At 37.4% G+C, this 17,293-nt stretch overlaps 1 protein-coding gene across 1 annotated transcript in view; it reads left to right on the top strand.

Annotated features, from left to right (window-relative positions):
• The window catches only part of rush (pleckstrin homology and FYVE domain containing family member rush hour), a 226,074-nt gene that overhangs the window by 99,375 nt on the left and 109,406 nt on the right, over positions 1-17,293 (top strand). Inside the window, exon 4 of the mRNA XM_090409993.1 lies at positions 3,867-3,930. Within this exon, the coding sequence (XP_090266119.1) occupies positions 3,867-3,930 (64 nt within the window). The remainder of the gene's footprint in view (positions 1-3,866; positions 3,931-17,293) is intronic.

The following is a 17,293-nucleotide window of genomic DNA, read 5'->3' as shown; positions in this document are numbered from 1 at the left end:
TTACCACATATTACTACAAAATTTCATATTTTACGTATGTGGAAACCTCTGTAAAATCAAACTCGAAAAAATTTAATTTTTCGTGAGAGATTTTACAATAATGTTTCATTTACACCATATAATTGTAGTGTTTGTGAAAAGCCTTTCTCTGGGCATCTTGTTATTTGCCTTTCCTGATCTACAAAACTTAAGTACAGATATTTGTCATATTCTCACAATTTCTCAACTATTTGTCTTAAAGTGAAAATCTGATCTTGACAACCTTTATTTGGCCTGAATCCAGCTTGTTCTTATCTATCTTCCACAGTCTTTCTCAACCTCTTTTCAAGTATGCTTGCATAAATCTTACCTGGAACACTTAGTAGAGAAATTCCTCTGTAATTCTCATATTCAGCTTTCTTCCATTTTTTATATAGATAACTATTAGAGCTCTACTCCAGTTATCCGGAATTTGATCCTCTTACCAGGCTTTCTGAATTACGCAGTGTAGCCACCGCATAACTTTTAACCTCCATATTTGAGCATTTCTGGTCGAATATCATCTACTCCAACTGCCTTTCCACATTTCAAGTGTTTGACAGCTTTTTCTACCTCAAGTATTGATATGTACCTTTGTTTCCATTCATGTTGAAAAATTTCTACTATGGTTCTGTCACTGCTTGTTTCATTGAAGTCTTTAAAAATAATTACTCCAGACATCTATTAATATAATATCCTTATCTTCAGTTTTTATGTCATGTCACCTTTATCATTTGATTTCTTTTACAGTACTTCTTCCTCCATTTCTAAGCTTTTTCAATAGTCTTCAGAACATTTGTCACCTTTCTGATATTTATTTTCTATAATCTTACCAAAGTCTTCCCATGACTTTTGTTTTGCTACTTTTAAACATCGCTTAGCTCTCTATTTTTCTCTGTATTCTTTTAGGGCCTCTGCCTATTTGCTAGGAACTTTTGATATGCTCTCTTCTTTTTCAGAACCTGCTTCATTAACTCTCTGTGTCCACCATGGGGTTCTTATTTTTCTATTCTTACAAACAACTTCATCACTTAGCTGAATCATTCAATGTCTTATTCAGAGTTTGGCACTGAGACTCCAAGGTTTGGTTCCTGTTTTTAAACTGCTTCAAATTTTATTCAAATAATGTTTGTATAGTTGAGTCTACAATTTACCTATAAAAGCTGCTCAGCTTTAATTCTTTTTAAAACTTTCTTACATCCTGTTCTTTTTAATGTGATATTTAGTTTTATCCTACTTAAAACTAAGTAATGGTTACTTCCAATTTCAAATCCTCTGTACACTCTTATATCTTGAACCAGCATGAAGTATCACCATCAACAATGACATAGCCAAAGAGGCTTTTCTTATTTTTTCATCCTTCTCACTGCACGAACTTGTGTGCCTCTTTATGTTGGAACATAATGACCAGTTTATATGTTGAGTAGAAATCGAGCAGATACTTACCATTATTATTAGTCTTGTCCTTTTCCCCAAATTTTCCCAAGATATTTCTATGTGCCTGGTGAGATTCATTTCCTGCTCTTCTGTGTAGATCTCCAACAAGGACAACATTTTCTTTGTCAGCTGCCTGTTCTAACTACTCTTAAAATTCTCCCACTTCTTCCTTAGAAGAATGTTCTGTGAGACCATAGACAATACAAATAAGTTTCATTGCCCATTTCTCTCCATTATGAAGTGTGCCCACATCACTATTTGAAACCACCTTCCAATGAAGAAGTTTATCTTCATGTTTAGTGTTGAATGCTATTGCTACTCCTTCCTTTCTTTGGTCATTATTACCTAAATATAACGTCTTATACTTATTATTTAGTAAGATCTCACTTGTTGTATTTTTGTCTCAGTTATGTCCACTTAGTACTTTTCCAATCTTTCAAGTTTGATTTCCTTTTCATTATTACTCCTTTATAATGATGATCCTATCTTCAGTTCTTCAGACACTGCGCCTATTCTTCTTTTAGATGTTAAATTGGAGATTGTTCCAGTAGCCGACTTTTCACTGTTTGCACTGGTTCCCTGACAAAAACAGCAGGGGCCGCCTTGTTTAACCAGCAGTGCCTCAGCTGGCATCTTATGCATTTGTGGTTTAAGCCATTAGAGAGTACAGTTTGGTTAGCTAAGTCCGAAATTACCAGTCAATCCTCGTTTGTTCAGTACCTAGTGGATACATACTAACGGCATGCACCATGTGAAGGTTAGGATTAGATATTAAGTCAGAATCCCTGGTCAGTTTTCTGCATTTCTGAAAGGTTATTTCTCAGTTATTTAGCTTTAAAAATGATCCCCTCTTCTATATCTCCTCTCTACATAGATAAAAATCCAATGCTCTGAAGAACTAATAATGCAGTGGAAAATCATGTAGAATGAAGCAATTATAAAATCCTTTCTATTAGTGCTCTAATGAAACTGAATTTGATTCTCTTCTGCAATTAAGAAAAATAGTGCTTATTCAGTTTTACATAGTACATATTTGTCTAATGGTTTCATTTCGTATTGAGGGTTACCAACTCTTTTGTGAGTTTACTGAAATCTTCTTTCATATGTTTTTAATGTTTTATAAAATGCCTCAGCACTTATTGGATTTCAATATAGATCATTTATTCATCTCTGTCTTTATGTAACACATGACCATTACTCTGGCCAGATGGATTTTAATGAAATTTGTAGTTAATTAAATTTGAGGAAAACAATTTATTTCATTTTTGTTAAATGATTCCTCTCATGAACGGTTTATGACTTATTGAACATTAGTACCATGGGTGGCTGAGAACTTTGATCTAGAGACTAAACATCATACTTTTCATGCTATTTCAGCCTCTTATAGCATAATGAGAGAACCATATCAGGCCGTTGAAATCATTTACCATGCTGAGACATTCACTGACCACCACCACAGTGGTGCTTCAACTGATAGCCTGTAGGGGAAATATCTGCTTTTTCAGCAGATCAGTAAGTTATTAGGGAAATAGGTCAAAATGCATCTTTCTATGATTCTCAGATCATCATAATGTTTAAAGTTAAGATATAGGTTTTTTTAATTTAATTTTTATTTTTTTTTATGTTGGGCCCATATATGAGAGGTTGGCTGGTCAACCTATAGTACTTTAGTACCGTATATGCAGTGGTGAGCTATAAGGGGCTTGTGGGGCCCTTTGTTAAATTTGTCTCAAATTTGCGAGCCCCTTGTTCTTCTTGTTTACTTTTTTATTTTTTTTGAAACATATTAAGCAACAAACTCATACGGCAACCTTACAAAAATTAGTGTCTATTCAGCAGTGTAAAGATTATTTGGAATTATTGTTTCAACTCCTCTATAACGAATGTGCCCAAGTTTGAAAAAAAATAAGCGCATGTGCTATCTTTACCCTTCTCCCTTCTGGTAGCCAATCATATGGTAAAACCAGTAGCCAATCAAATGTTTTATAAAAGATTATAAAAGATTTCGCTCTTATTATATTTTGATAGTTAAAAAATATTTTTCTTATGTAAGATAAATTAACACAGTTGATTGTGTGCAAATATTTCATGTTTATATCATGAAATATTTGTTTAAAAATGATAGCCTTTAGAGGTTGATTGTCCTCTCATACTTTTTGATTGAAATTTGTACACAAGCTGTATTAATAAAAGTTCTTGTGTGAAATGTGGCGTTTTTTTACTGAACGATGCAAGCCCTTTGTTAAAATTTCCATAGCTCAGCACTGCATATATGGGTAGTGCATTTGGCTCAGTTGCTTAAATTTATTTAACTCTGACATGAATCTTTTTGTTAACTTGTATTTATAGTGATTTAAGTTGCATATGTATGCAATTTTAAAAAAGTTAATTAAAAAATTATATTCTTCCAGTATAATAAGCAACACATAATTCCTCTTGAAGATGTAAAACTGGAAAATTTAGAAGATGATGGAGGTACGTATAAAGAAGTGTAGCAAATTGTTATTTCATTTGTTTTCCTTTTGCCACCATCTTAAAGCTTATGCTTAATCAGGGATGACTGCTGTGTTTGAATGTATAAAGCGACTTCCGTGATTATGTGATTCATAATGATAATTTTAGGAATGAGATGACAACATGGATAATTAAAATAGTTTAATTATGACTTGCTGTTTTGTCAGTCAATTTAGTATCATTAGGAACCAATACACAAGGTATATGCACTCATGCACTATACGAATAAGAAACTAATGGCAAGAAATAAGGACTCAAGTCCTAAATCGTGCTACTTAGTGAGCATGATTGGGCAATATTAACCATCGTAATGATGGTCTGAGGATATAAGCATTTTTCAGATTTGAGGAAGTTTTATGCACCAAAATTTATTGAGATTAAGATTATTTTCTACAATGGTTGACAGATTGAAGAGCAGTTTGTCATATATATATTTGCTTCTGCAAAGTGAAGTGGTATTTATCCAACAGATTCTGTGATAGGTATCTCAAACATATCTGAAGTCCTGAGAGCAACACTGGTAGTACTAGTTTGTGGAGTTGTGTTTCTCAACTATGTGTCGTAAAGTGAAGATCTGATCCTGATAGCCTCTGACCTGAATCCAGCTAGTTCTTCACCAAGCTTTTCTTCCACAATTCTTCTCAACCGTTTCTCAAGTATGCTTGCATAGATATTGCCAGGAACACTCAGTAGGGAAATAACTCTTAATTCTCACATTCAGTTTTATTTCCCTTTTTATATATGGGTACTATTAGAGCTCTACTCCAATCATCGGGAATTCGTCCCTCTGCCCAGGCTTTCTGAACTATGCAGTGCAGCCACTGTAAGACTTTTATACCACCATATTTCAGCATTTCTGGTCGAACATCATCTACTCCTGCTGCCTTTCCACATTTCAAGCCTTTGACGGCTTTTTCTACTTCAAGTATGGATATGTATTCCTGACTGTATGCCTGTTGAGTGTTTTTTACCACTGTGCTATCACTGCTCGTTTCATTTAGCAATTTTTCGAAATAATTACTCCATACTTCAAGGATATCTTTTTCTCCTGTTTTCATTTCACCTTTATCATCTCTAACTCCTTTTACAGCACTTTTTCATCCATTTCTAAGCTTCTTCAACAGCCTGCAGAATATCTTACCACCTTCCTGATATTTATTTTCTATGTTCTTGCCAAAGTCCTCCCATGACTTTTGTTTAGCTTGTTTTATCCAGTGTTTAGCTTTCTTATATTTGTCTCTGTATTCTGTAAGAGTAAAAGCTGACTTATTTGCCAGGAACTTTTGATATGCTTTCTTCTTTTCCTTCACTGCCTCTTTAACTTCCTGTGTCCACCATGGCGTTCTGATTTTTCTATCCTTGGAGACAACCTCACCACATGCCTCTCTGGCTGAGTCAATCAGGGTTTTCTTCAAGGCTTGCCACTGAATCTTGAAGGTTTGGTTCCTGTTCTCAAACTGTTTCATTTTTTCTTCAATAATCTTTGTTTATTTTAGTCTACAGTTCACATCTGAGAGCTGCTCAACTTTTATTCACTTTAAAACTTTCTTACATGTTATTCTTTTCAATATGAAATTCAATTTTATCCTGCTCAAGACTAAATAGTGATCGCTTCCAATTTCAAATCCTCTGTACACTATGGTGTCCTGCACCCAGGGAGAAAACATCACTATCAACAATAACATAGTCAATGAGACTTTTCTTATTCCTTGCCTCTTCTCTCCATGTGAATTTGTGCACATTTTTATGTTGGAACATGGTGTTAGTAATAACCAGTCCATATCCTGAGCAGAAATCCCCCAGTATTTGCCATTATTATTGGCTTTGCTCTTTTCTCCAAATTTTCCCAAAATATTTTTGTATATCTGACAATCATTTCCTACTCTGCTATTTAGATCCCCAACAAGGACCAACTTTTCCTTTTTCATTGTGTCAGTTGCTTTTTCTAAAGCATCAAAAAATTCCTCCACTTCTACCTTATTAGAACTTTCTGTGAGACCATAGGCACAAATAAGTCTCATTGTCCAGTTCCCCATTCTGATATTTGCCCACATCACTCTACCTGAGACTGCCTGTCTCAGGTAGAGTGATGGCTAATCTTCATATCAAAATACGAGGCTAATCTTCAAGGAAAAGAAGATTAGCCTCGTATTTTGTGTTGAATACTGTGGCTACTACTTCTTTTCCTTGATTGTCGTTTCCTGAATATAACATTTTTATTTATTGTTCAGAAAGATCTCACCAGTTTTTGTCTTTTTTGTTTCAGTCACCCCTATTATGTCAATCTGGTACTTATCTAATTCCTCAGCTAGCTCCATTTCTTTGCCATTCAGGCTTCTTATGTTGATAGTACCAATCTTGAACTTTGGTGATGTTGAGTTGGGGTGTGCTTTCAGATTTGTTCCAGTAGCTGACTTTTTGCTATTCACCCTGGTTCCCTGGTGAAAACAACAGAGGCCTTGTTTAACCAGGCGATGCCCCAGCTGGCATGAAATTTTTTCATGTTGTACCATCATTTTCTATATTGGTTTAAGCCAATAAGAATTCAATTTGGTTGGCTAAATCCCAAATTTCCAGCCCTTCCTCGTTCGTTCAGTAACCAGGTAGATATTCAACAGGGTGCACCACGAGAAGGTGAGGATTGGACGTTAGGTCAGAAGCCCTGGTCGGTTCTTCGCATTCCTTTAAAGGCTATGTGGAGGTCTCCTCTCAGTTATACAGATTTGACCCTGGATCAAGGGATCATAAAAACATTGAAAGCCTATAATCTTAGGCATGTTTACACCTCTGCAAATAAAGACTAGACGAAGGAAAGCTCGGCATGTTAATGGAATTTTGGAAGCAATTCAACATAAGCCACTGCATAGAAATGATTAAACTCGCATGGGAACAATGAATTCATCAACATTGAATGCTTACTGGCATCAGCTGGCCAGAAGTTGTCAACAATTTTAAAGGATTTCCATCGATTGAAAATGAAGCCAAAGAAATCGTATAAATTGCAAAAGCAAATACCTGCGAGGATTTTCAGATATGGAAGAAGGAGGAGTCAAAGAATTAATTGCGAATGATGATCGAGAAATGAGGAATGAAGAATTGGATGATCTTATAACACTAGCTGACAGTGAAATCAGCGATAGTGAAGAAGAAGATAAAGCACCTTTAACTGACAAGAATCCTTTCTTTTAGGCTTGCACGGTGATCCGAATGCATTTTTGAAAATTATGGAGACAACTGCCGTGTTTGAATAAAAACTTTAGTTTAATATAACTAAAATCTACAATTCGACGTTTCGACCTTTATGTCAAGGTCATCTTCTGGAGCATACAAATATACACAAGAAACAAGCTATACTACAATCAAACTTGTTCGTTAAAGACACTGACCAACTGCTACCACAATTAAGATGAAAAGCCAAATGGCTATTTTTTTTTCTGGCAAGGTTGATCAGTTAATGGGATAAAAATCCCTTATTGTTTTTCAGCCAGTAAGCGAAACTAAAATCGAAACTACGATCTGAACATTTCATGCTGACGAACTGTCAGCGTAAGTGACCACTTGGTAGTGCCACACTACGGCAAATCGTTGCAAAGTGGAGCAAGCTCCCTCACTGTTCTTGATATTTTCTCATAATGTAAAAACACACAGCTCTTAGGAGATGTAGTACTGTTTTACATTATGAGGAGAGGTCACTACCCAGACCGGTTTCAACCTTTTTTGAGGTCTCATCAGTGAGTAGCTAGACCTAGAATATCAGAGTTTAAGTGAAAAGAACTTACATACTTTTGCTATACGATTGCCAGAAAGGTGTGTCACTATATTATATTATAACATAGTATAACTAAGATGAAAAGCCAAACGGCTATTTTTTTCTGGCGAGGTTGATCAGTTAAGGGGATAAAAATCCATTATTGTTCTTTTCACTTAAACTCTGATATTCTAGGTCTAGCTACTCACTGATGAGACCTCAAAAAAGGTTGAAACCGGTCTGGGTAGTGACCTCTCATAATGTAAAACAGTACTACATCTCCTAAGAGCTGTGTGTTTTTACATTATGAGAAAATATCAAGAACAGTGAGGGAGCTTGCTCCACCTTTGCAACGAGTTGACGTGGTGTGGCACTACCAAGAGGTCACTTACGCTGACAATTCGTCGGCATGAAATGTTCAGATCGTAGTTTTGATCTTAGTTTCGCTTACTGGCTGAAAAACAATAAGGGATTTTTATCCCCTTAACTGTGCTACCACAATTGTTGGCCTGACCTCTGGTGGGAAAAAAAAAAAAAAATACAAATTAAAAATAAAAAATTTTACATCAACGCTAGAGTCCTATTATTTGTGTTGTCTACTATATACATATATTAACATTATTCGAACCAGTTGGAGTGGAATGGTTTCTAATACTAGCGGATTGGCTAGAGTCCTCACTTATGTTGAATCTTTCATATTAGGTTGGCTGAATGTGTGCCATTCAGATCCTTGGAATTTTCATACCATCTTTGTTATTGATATTTGGGTGGTTTCGCAGGATTCCTTAAATTTTCTTTCGTACCAGGTTTTTGTGCAGTGTAAGGAGCAGGTGCTTTTCCAGTTGATTTGGTGTGAAGTGTTAAGTGCGTGGTCTGAGAGGCCTGCTTCACCATAATGGTTATATTTAATGTGTCTAATGTGTTCATTCTTGCGTATAGGGATTGTCCGTCCTGTTTCACCAATGTACGGTAAGTTACAGGTGTAGCGGATGCAATAGACCCCAGGATGTGCTAATGGGAGGAGATGATCCTTAGAGGAGCTGAATATGGTTTTAAGTTTACTGGGTGGTTTAAAGGTGGCATTGAGGTTATAATGTTGTAGGATGCTGTTGATTTTTTCTGATGAGAAAAAATCAACAGTGAACTCCTTTTACGGGGAAATAGGGCACCACCTCAATCCGCCCTATTTTTATCCGGGCTCGGGACCGGCATAGCTGACGATTCAGACCTATGGCTGGAGGGATTGTCTTAAGTATTCCTGACTGTATCCATGTGTGTGTGTTCACGGGGCTGGCTTGCGGGATGAAAACCCCCAGATAAACTGAGGGAAAAACCCTGCTGTCCACACCCAAGACCGGCTAACTTGGCTATGGCTGAGGACGATCCTTAAGCTCCTCACGTCGTTGACGGGAATTGAATTCAGGACACTCCTTCCTCAGGCATGTGGTTGTGAAGCACATAGCCACTAGGCTAACCGTGTGGACTAGAAGTACCCTAACATGTAGGGATAAGGGAGTTCAAGTGTGGTCTGACCACACTTGAACTATTGTCCTCAGATCTGGTCACCTGGTTTTCACTGTGATATGGGACATTGGAAAGGGTCCAGAGGCAAGTGACTAAGACAATGTCGGGACTTTCGAATGCTGGCTATGGAGAGAGGTTGAAGAAATGTGAATTTCAGAGTTTGGTGGATAGGAGGAAAAGAGGTTATATGATAGAGACATTAAGTTAGTGAGAGGATTTTATCAGATTAATCCAGAGAGGATTATAAAAAGAGTAGAAGGTGAGAGGAAGAACTAAGAGGTCATGCCTCGAAGTTATGTAAACGTGTGGTGAAGAGGGATGTGAGGAGTAGATTTTTTTATATGGAGAATTGTCAGTGATGAAATGCATTACTAGAATGTGTTGTTAATGCAAGGAGTGTTAAGGATTTTAAGATTCTATATGATAAACATGCTGTCAGTTTCATGAACCTCCCATGATGAGTCTGCCAACTTCATGGAGGATGTAATAATAATATATCCATAGCATATACTTCTGAGAAGTTAGGAAAAATCTGTCACTTTATTTGCTCTTGCAACAATGAACTACAGTTTCAGTTTGCCTGGTGTGGTGCTAGGTGGCACTGCAGCCATTAATTCTTCCTACTGTGGCCAAACTGGCAGGATAGTCAAATATAAGAAATAGTAATTAAATAATTTTACTTAATATGTTGTATCACGTGTGCTGTTAACATCATTCCAGAAATTACCATTGTGAGTAACAAACAGTAATATATGCCTAAACACCAGAATTATTAATGTAAATGCATAAAAATGTCACTAATAGTACTTGTTATTCAGTTTAAATTGGCACTAGTTATACAGTTAACTGTGGAAAAATAAATTATCAAAGAGTCATATTCATCTTCAGTCTTAACATTGTATGTATGATGTCTAGATTGAAATTTGAGTTTTCTGCTTATTTTTGAGAAATAGAAAGTGAACTGATAAATTGCTGTTAAAAATAATAATAAAAAAATTATATCCTTTAGTATGACTTGCCTTCCTTTTTTAATATGTGTTAAATAGTTTTTATGATATGCAACTATGCATTAACTTCATTGGTGAAGTAATAGTGTTCTAGGACAACCTATTTCAAACACGTGACTGCTCCAGGAGTTTGCTAGACCTTTACTATGTAGGGGCTTGGGATATTTTTTTTTTTTACCCTGATAGCTCGCTGATGCACTTCAAGTCATTCTTCACATTATTCACAGTGTTGCTTAATAAACAGGTGGAGTGAAAAATTTCTTAATCAATTTAAATGCATGTACAACACATGCATATTATTTAATCTGGCAAATTAAAAATGGTTCAAGTTATTTTAATGCAGCCGATTATAATCATTATAAAGTGAAGAGAATCTTCTTCTGCAGCTTCTCCCACTTAAGTGGGGTCACTGTTGATAATGAGTCTCCTCCACATGCTCCTGTCTTGGGCTGTCACCACATCCAAGTTCTTCATCCTCAAGTCCTCTTCTGCCAGCTCCCTCCATCTCTTCTTTGGCCGCCCATGCTTCCTCCTTCCTTGCACATCCATCTGCATGACCCTTCTTCCCACATATTCATCCTCCCTCCTCATCACATCACCAAACCATCTCAACCTTGCCTCCTGTATATTCGCTCCTAAGTTCGTAACTTTCACTGTTCCCCTCACATAGTTATTTCTCAGACGATCCTTTCTGGTCACACCGCACATCCACCTAAGCATTCTCATCTCTGCCACTTTCATCCTGCTGATGTTATTTTTCCTCAGTGCCACAGTTTCTATAGCATACTTCATAGCTGGCCTCACTACTGTCCTATAGATTTTACCTTTCAGATTGATTGGCACCCTCTTATCGCATAACACTCCAGCCATCTCTCTCTCCAGTTCCTGCATCCCATTTCCTTCTCAGCTCCTCCATCTTCTTCACTGTTGAACCTAAGTATCTAAAGTCCCTCATCTTCCTGATGACATTTCCTCCCAGCTCCAGATCTGTCTCCTGGCCACTGCCCACAGTGCAACACATATACTCTGTCTTACTTCTGCTCGGTCTCATACCTCTCTCTTCCAGTACTTTTCTCCATCTTTCCAGTTTAGTTCCTGCTTCTTCTCTTGAATCTGCACACAGCAAGATGTCATTTGCATACAACATTGTCCAAGGTGCATCTTCTCTCACCTCCTCCGTCACCACCTCCATCACAATGTTTAACAGAAACGGATTTAATGCTGACCCTTGATGCAAGCCAACTGTTACTTGAAAACTTTCTGTCTGTCCCAGACAGGTCCAAACACTTGTCTTCACATTACTGTACATATCCCACACCAACCTGACATATTTCTCCAGAACCTTCTCCCTCAGACACCTCCAGACTTCTTGCCTTGGCACTCTATCATATGCTTTCTCCAGATCAATAAATGCCAGATGTAGCTCCTGTTGTTTCTCTCGATACTTTTCCATCATCTGCTGTAACCCAAAGATAGCATCTGTTGTTGATCTACCAGGCATGAAGCCAAATTGTTCCTTTGCAATCTCCACCTCCTTCCTCAATCTTCCATCAAGAACCCTTTCTAGGATTTTCATTGTGTGGGACATCAACTTTATTCCTCTGTAATTTTTACAGTCTTGTGGCATTCTCTTTACCCTTGTAGATGGGGACAAGAGTACTCTCTCTCTCTCTCTCCATTCCTCAGGTATATTTTCCTGTTGGCAAACTTTCACGAACAGGTCCTGCAGCAGGTCAATTCCCTCTTCCCCCAGTGCCTTCCATGCCACCACTGGAATCCTGTCGGGTCCCACCGATTTTCCATTCCTCATCCTCTTTATGGCCTCCATCACTTCCACTCTACTGATGTTCTGCACCATCCCCTCAGAAGGCTGCCCATCTTCTCTGTGAGTCCTTGCATTTTCCTCATTCAAAAGTCCCTCAAAGTATATTCTCCATCTGTTTCTTATGTCCACATCCCTCCATAATACTCTTCCTTCAGCGTCTTTGATCTGCCTCACATGTAAAATGTCCTTTGCTGCTTTATTTCTACATTTCGCTAGTTGGTAAATTTTTCTCTGTCCTTCCTTTGTTTCTAATTGATCATACAGATCTTGATAAAGTGAAGAGAATGAATTCTTTAATTACAGATTATAAAACCAGTTTTAACTTTAAGCTGCGATTTCCACTCCTTACAAGATTTGCTGTTATGGGATGGTGAGGCAATTAGAGGAAGTCACTAGTTCTGTTATTTTATTATTATTATACCATCCATGGAGTCAGCAGACTTATTGTGAGAGGTTCATTTTACTGACAACATATTTATTATACTGAATTTTAAAATCCTCAGCACTCAATGTGTCTGAATTACTGATAATCCTGCATGTAAAAACCTACTTTCCACACCACTCTTCACCATATTCTTACATGACTTCTGTTTTTTTTCCTCTTGCCTTCTACTCTTTTTATAATCCCTCTGGATTAATCTGATTAAATCCTCTCACTAACTTAAACATTTATATTATATCACCTCCTTCTCCCCTATCCACCAAACTCTGTAATCCACATTTTTTTTTTTTCAACCTCTCTCCATAGCCGGCATTCCAGAGTTCTGGTATTGTCTTAGTTGCTTGGTCTCTGGACCTGTTCCAATGCTTCCATATCACATTGAAAACTACTGAGTCATCCAAATCTGATTGTGGTAGTCCAAGTGTGGCCTTATCCCTGTTAGAGTACTTCTTATCATAATGGCACTACAATGTGCAGTCTTTGCAACACGTGCAATGTAATCTCTAAACGTCAGTCTTCTGTCCACCATCGCTCCCAGATCTCGAATCTAATCCATTTCCTGCAGTAAGCACTGTCAATATAGTACACAGCCTTATATTTCTGCACTGCAAAATGCAAAACCTTGCACTTATTAATATTAAAACTACAATCCCACTCCTTTGACCAAGCCAAAAGTTCTATTCAAATCTTCTTGAAGGGAATTATTATCAGCAGCAAACAACTGAAGACTCCCAGTCAGTCCACATGATATATCATTTACAAAGAAGTAAAACAGCAGGGGCCCAGGAACATAATCTTTGGGAATGCCACTGGTTACCTTCTTTTTTTTGGGACACTGCTCCATCATGCACAACTTGTTGGTATCATTCAAGCAGCCAATCTTCGATCCATCGATCCAATATATTATATATTCCCATTCTCTGCAGCTTGTACACCAACTTATGTGGTAATCTATTAAATGCCTCTTCCATAACATAAAAAGCAAGTAATTTGCTAAAATAAGACTTACCCTTTCCAAACCCATGCTGACCATCATAAAAAAATCCTATGCCCATCAACTCAATCTTGTATTCTATTCCTGACCAATCTCTCCAACACCTTGACTATTCATCCGTTTCACTCCTGCTGTATTTATCATTTAACACTTGGTCTGCACTTATAGATTGCTTGTGTCAGATACTGCCTTATAAATTTCCATGCACTGTCAACATCTTTTCAGCACAGCTCATATATTCAATGAATTGATGCTAGTTGACTACAGAGCTTCCCATAATCATCTACTTTATAATTCCACACACATATCCGTTTTTTCTAGTAACTTTTTCTTTTTTCAACACTTTCCTAACAAAAAGTACCTTGTGATCACTGCCACCAACTGGTGGCAATGTCAATACCTCATTAACAGCTACATCTTCTGAAGTTATCACTTAATCCAAAACACTAAAGCCTCTAGTTGCTTCAGTCACATGCTTTTTAAGATATTTATTCCTCAGAAATTCAGCAAACTTGCTTTCCTTGTTCCCATACACTATCTCCTCCTTCCTTTCTGTATTCCTGTAATTAAAGTCTCTCATCAGGATCACTTCTTTCCATGCTTGAGCAATTTGTCTAAACATTTCATTCAGTATTCTCTACATTCTCTGACATATAATGGCATCCTATCAGATATTCTAGCCTGTTAATTTAAACTTCACACAACCCAGATTCAAAATCTGCGCACGCACATGCACTCTCAAATTCCACACTTTTTTAGATGCAATTCCTCTGCAATAATTAACAGCATTCTCCCTCTTCATTTCATTATTCTTATCTTTCCTATCCTTCCATTTCTATTCCTGACATCACATCATCCTTCAGACAACCAAGTTTCACTTATACCAATTATCTCTGTGCTGATTTTTACAGACCTAATCAATGCAACAAACATTTGTATATATCTTTCAGGCCATTCTCTATTCTAGTTGCTATACCACATCCTCTTTGGTCTGACCACTCCCACTGTTCTGATCCTGACTGATTGCCATTCATACCTGTCTCATCCTCACCTTTATGCATTCCATCACCTTTTGCTGCTACAACCACATCTTCAACATCATATTCATCTATCTGTTACTGCCAAAGCTCGAAAGCCGTTAATGTGCACATTACCTAGCTAATCTGCAGATTAACCGATTTGCTCCGTTAACGTGCGGAATCAAGAGTTTTCCGCATTTTACCTAGGTAATGTGCACATTAACGGCTTCCGTATTGTTAAAGTTCAAAAGTTTGTTTCTCTCATTTCCTTTCCCTACTCCTCCCTCCCCCCTCTCCCTCCACTTTTAGTTTGGTTTTGCCAGTGTCATATGTTTTGCAAATTCATTTCCTTAATTGTAATAATATTTTAAACCGTTTGATTCTTTGTATTATAGTTTTTTAATTGATTGATGATTGATTCTATCAACTAATTTGTTGATTGTTTGATTGTATTAACTTGATTCTTTAGATATCGAAAAATAAATAAATAACATTATGTTAATTTAAGCGTAAAGAAACGTTGCTGTTGTTCCAACAAAGATCTTATTTTCACTTTAACGACTGCCTAGTAGGTAATGTGTAGATTATCTAGATAATTTGCAGATTACCTAGGTAATTTGAGAAATGAAACAATTTTTGGCACTTTAACGGATCACCCTAGTTAATCTTCACAATACCTAGATAATCTGCAGAATAACTGATTTCTGCACTTTAGCGGTAACATATCTATTGTTGTTCAACCTTTTTAGCTGTGCCATCCTGCTTCACAAGTACCCTTAGATCGCTATCTACATTAACTCCTTGATTCTGTGCCTTCTCTGCAAACAGCAGCCTTAATTAAACGTCCAACACCAAATCCATTCAAATGCATTCCATCAACTTTAAACCATTGCAACGTTCCTTCAAATTTGCTCCACAGATTCACAAATTGGAATCCCCTTTGCCTCACGCTACTCAGCCAACTTCCTGTTCATGATCTCTGCTCCTTCTCAACTCACTATTATCATATCTGGGCAACGTGTTAAAGCTTTTCCATCAACACTGTTATGTTTTATAGGTGATAGAAAACAACTGTCACTTTTCAACATAATCTCCCTTTACTTTACTGAGGAAATCTGCCACTGATGACCCTTAAATTACTTCGGTTCCATAAGTTTCCTGCCTGACTAACTTTTAGAGGTGATAGAAAACAACTGTCACTTTTCAACATAATCTCCCTTTACTTTAGCACACTTTTCTTTGAATTAACATTTCTATGTCCTTGAAAAAATAATCTGTACTTTTGTCTGCAAAATGGCCTAAAACTGCATCTTTCACCTCATTGTCATCTGCAAATTTTCTTCCTCATAGGTTTTTCTTCAGTTTTGAGAAGAGGTAGTAGTCACTGGGTGCTAAATCTGAGTTGTAGGGTGAGTGTTCAATCAGTCCTTCACAACAATAGCCATATGGACTTGAGCATTGTCATGAAGCAAGCCAACACCATTACTCAGCATTCCTCATCTCTTCTCCTTTATTGTGTTGGGCAGTTTATGCAGGAGTGAAGCATAATATTCTGCATTCATGTGGTATTCCTTTCCTTGAAGTCAATCAAGAGAATTCCTCAGCAATCCCAAAAGATTGTTGCCATGATCGTATTGCTAGACTGAGTGACCTTGATTTTTCTTGCCATTGCTTTGCGTGGTTTGTGCCACTCCATGGATTCCCTTTTGGAAAGATCATAATAAAGAATCACGGTTTCATTCCTGGCGACAATGGATTCCAGCACTTCTCTCTGATTCCCTTGGCAAAGCTCTAAAAACTTGCAGGAACTGGTTACATGATGCTCCTTTTGAATTGAAGCGAGAGAGAGAGAAGTCAGGGCACCTACCTTGCACTTACTTTTATCATGTGAACCTTCTTATGAATGATGCAAAAAACTGTTATAGAAAGCCCCAACCTTGCTAGCTTTCTTTGAGCTTCAGCCATCTGTCATTGAGCAGTTCCTCCTCAACAAGAGAGATATTTTCCTTAGTTATCACTTCCACAGGCTGACCATCACAAGAATCATCTTTGATGATCTAGGCAAAACAGTTGAACCCATTTCTTCATGGTAGAATATAAAGGAGAAGCTTCACCACAAACATCATCCAGTTGCTGTTTATAGCACTTAAGAAAGGCCTTCTTTGGTGAAAAACTTTATCACAGCTTGGTACTCAATTTTTAACATTACAGCCACTTAACATGCCACGTGTTAGTCAAATGTCAAGAGTTGAAACTGGTATACTAACGTTCCTGTAGATGGTGCTGTCACACACAGCATTTTAAAATTGTCTAATTTTGTATGTCAGGCCAGAAACTTGGAACCTACCTTGTATGTAAATGAAGCCATGAGCCAGACTTAGTGTTTTCAGTGGCACTTTCCTATTAAGAAGAGCAGAACCACCTTGGAGGATGATGAAACAGACAACCATCCACCAGCACAACCCATGAAAATGTCAAAAAAAAATTCAACAGATCATCTATGCAGATTGACACATGAGCTGCTCCATGTGAAATCCCAACTCTCTTGATCATCACGAGAGATTTGAACATGCATTGTATCACTGCCAAGCTCCATCTCTTGACTTCTGACCAGAAGGAACACCGTGTGAATGTCTGTCAAGATCTTCATCAAAAGGCCATTGATGACCAAACCTTCATCTTAAGGATCATCACAGGCAGATGAGGCTTTGGTTTACGGTTGCAACCCAGAGACAAAATGGCAATCATCACAGTGAGGCTCCACA

This window comes from Typopeltis vanoorti, chromosome 20 (genome assembly GCF_054136105.1).
Source record: "Typopeltis vanoorti isolate ZY-2024b chromosome 20, IOZ_Tvanoo_1.0, whole genome shotgun sequence".
NCBI classification, from domain to species: Eukaryota; Metazoa; Arthropoda; class Arachnida; order Uropygi; family Thelyphonidae; genus Typopeltis; species Typopeltis vanoorti.
The sequence above is the reverse complement of the archived record's forward strand: the minus strand, read 5'-3'. Positions and strand labels throughout refer to the sequence as shown.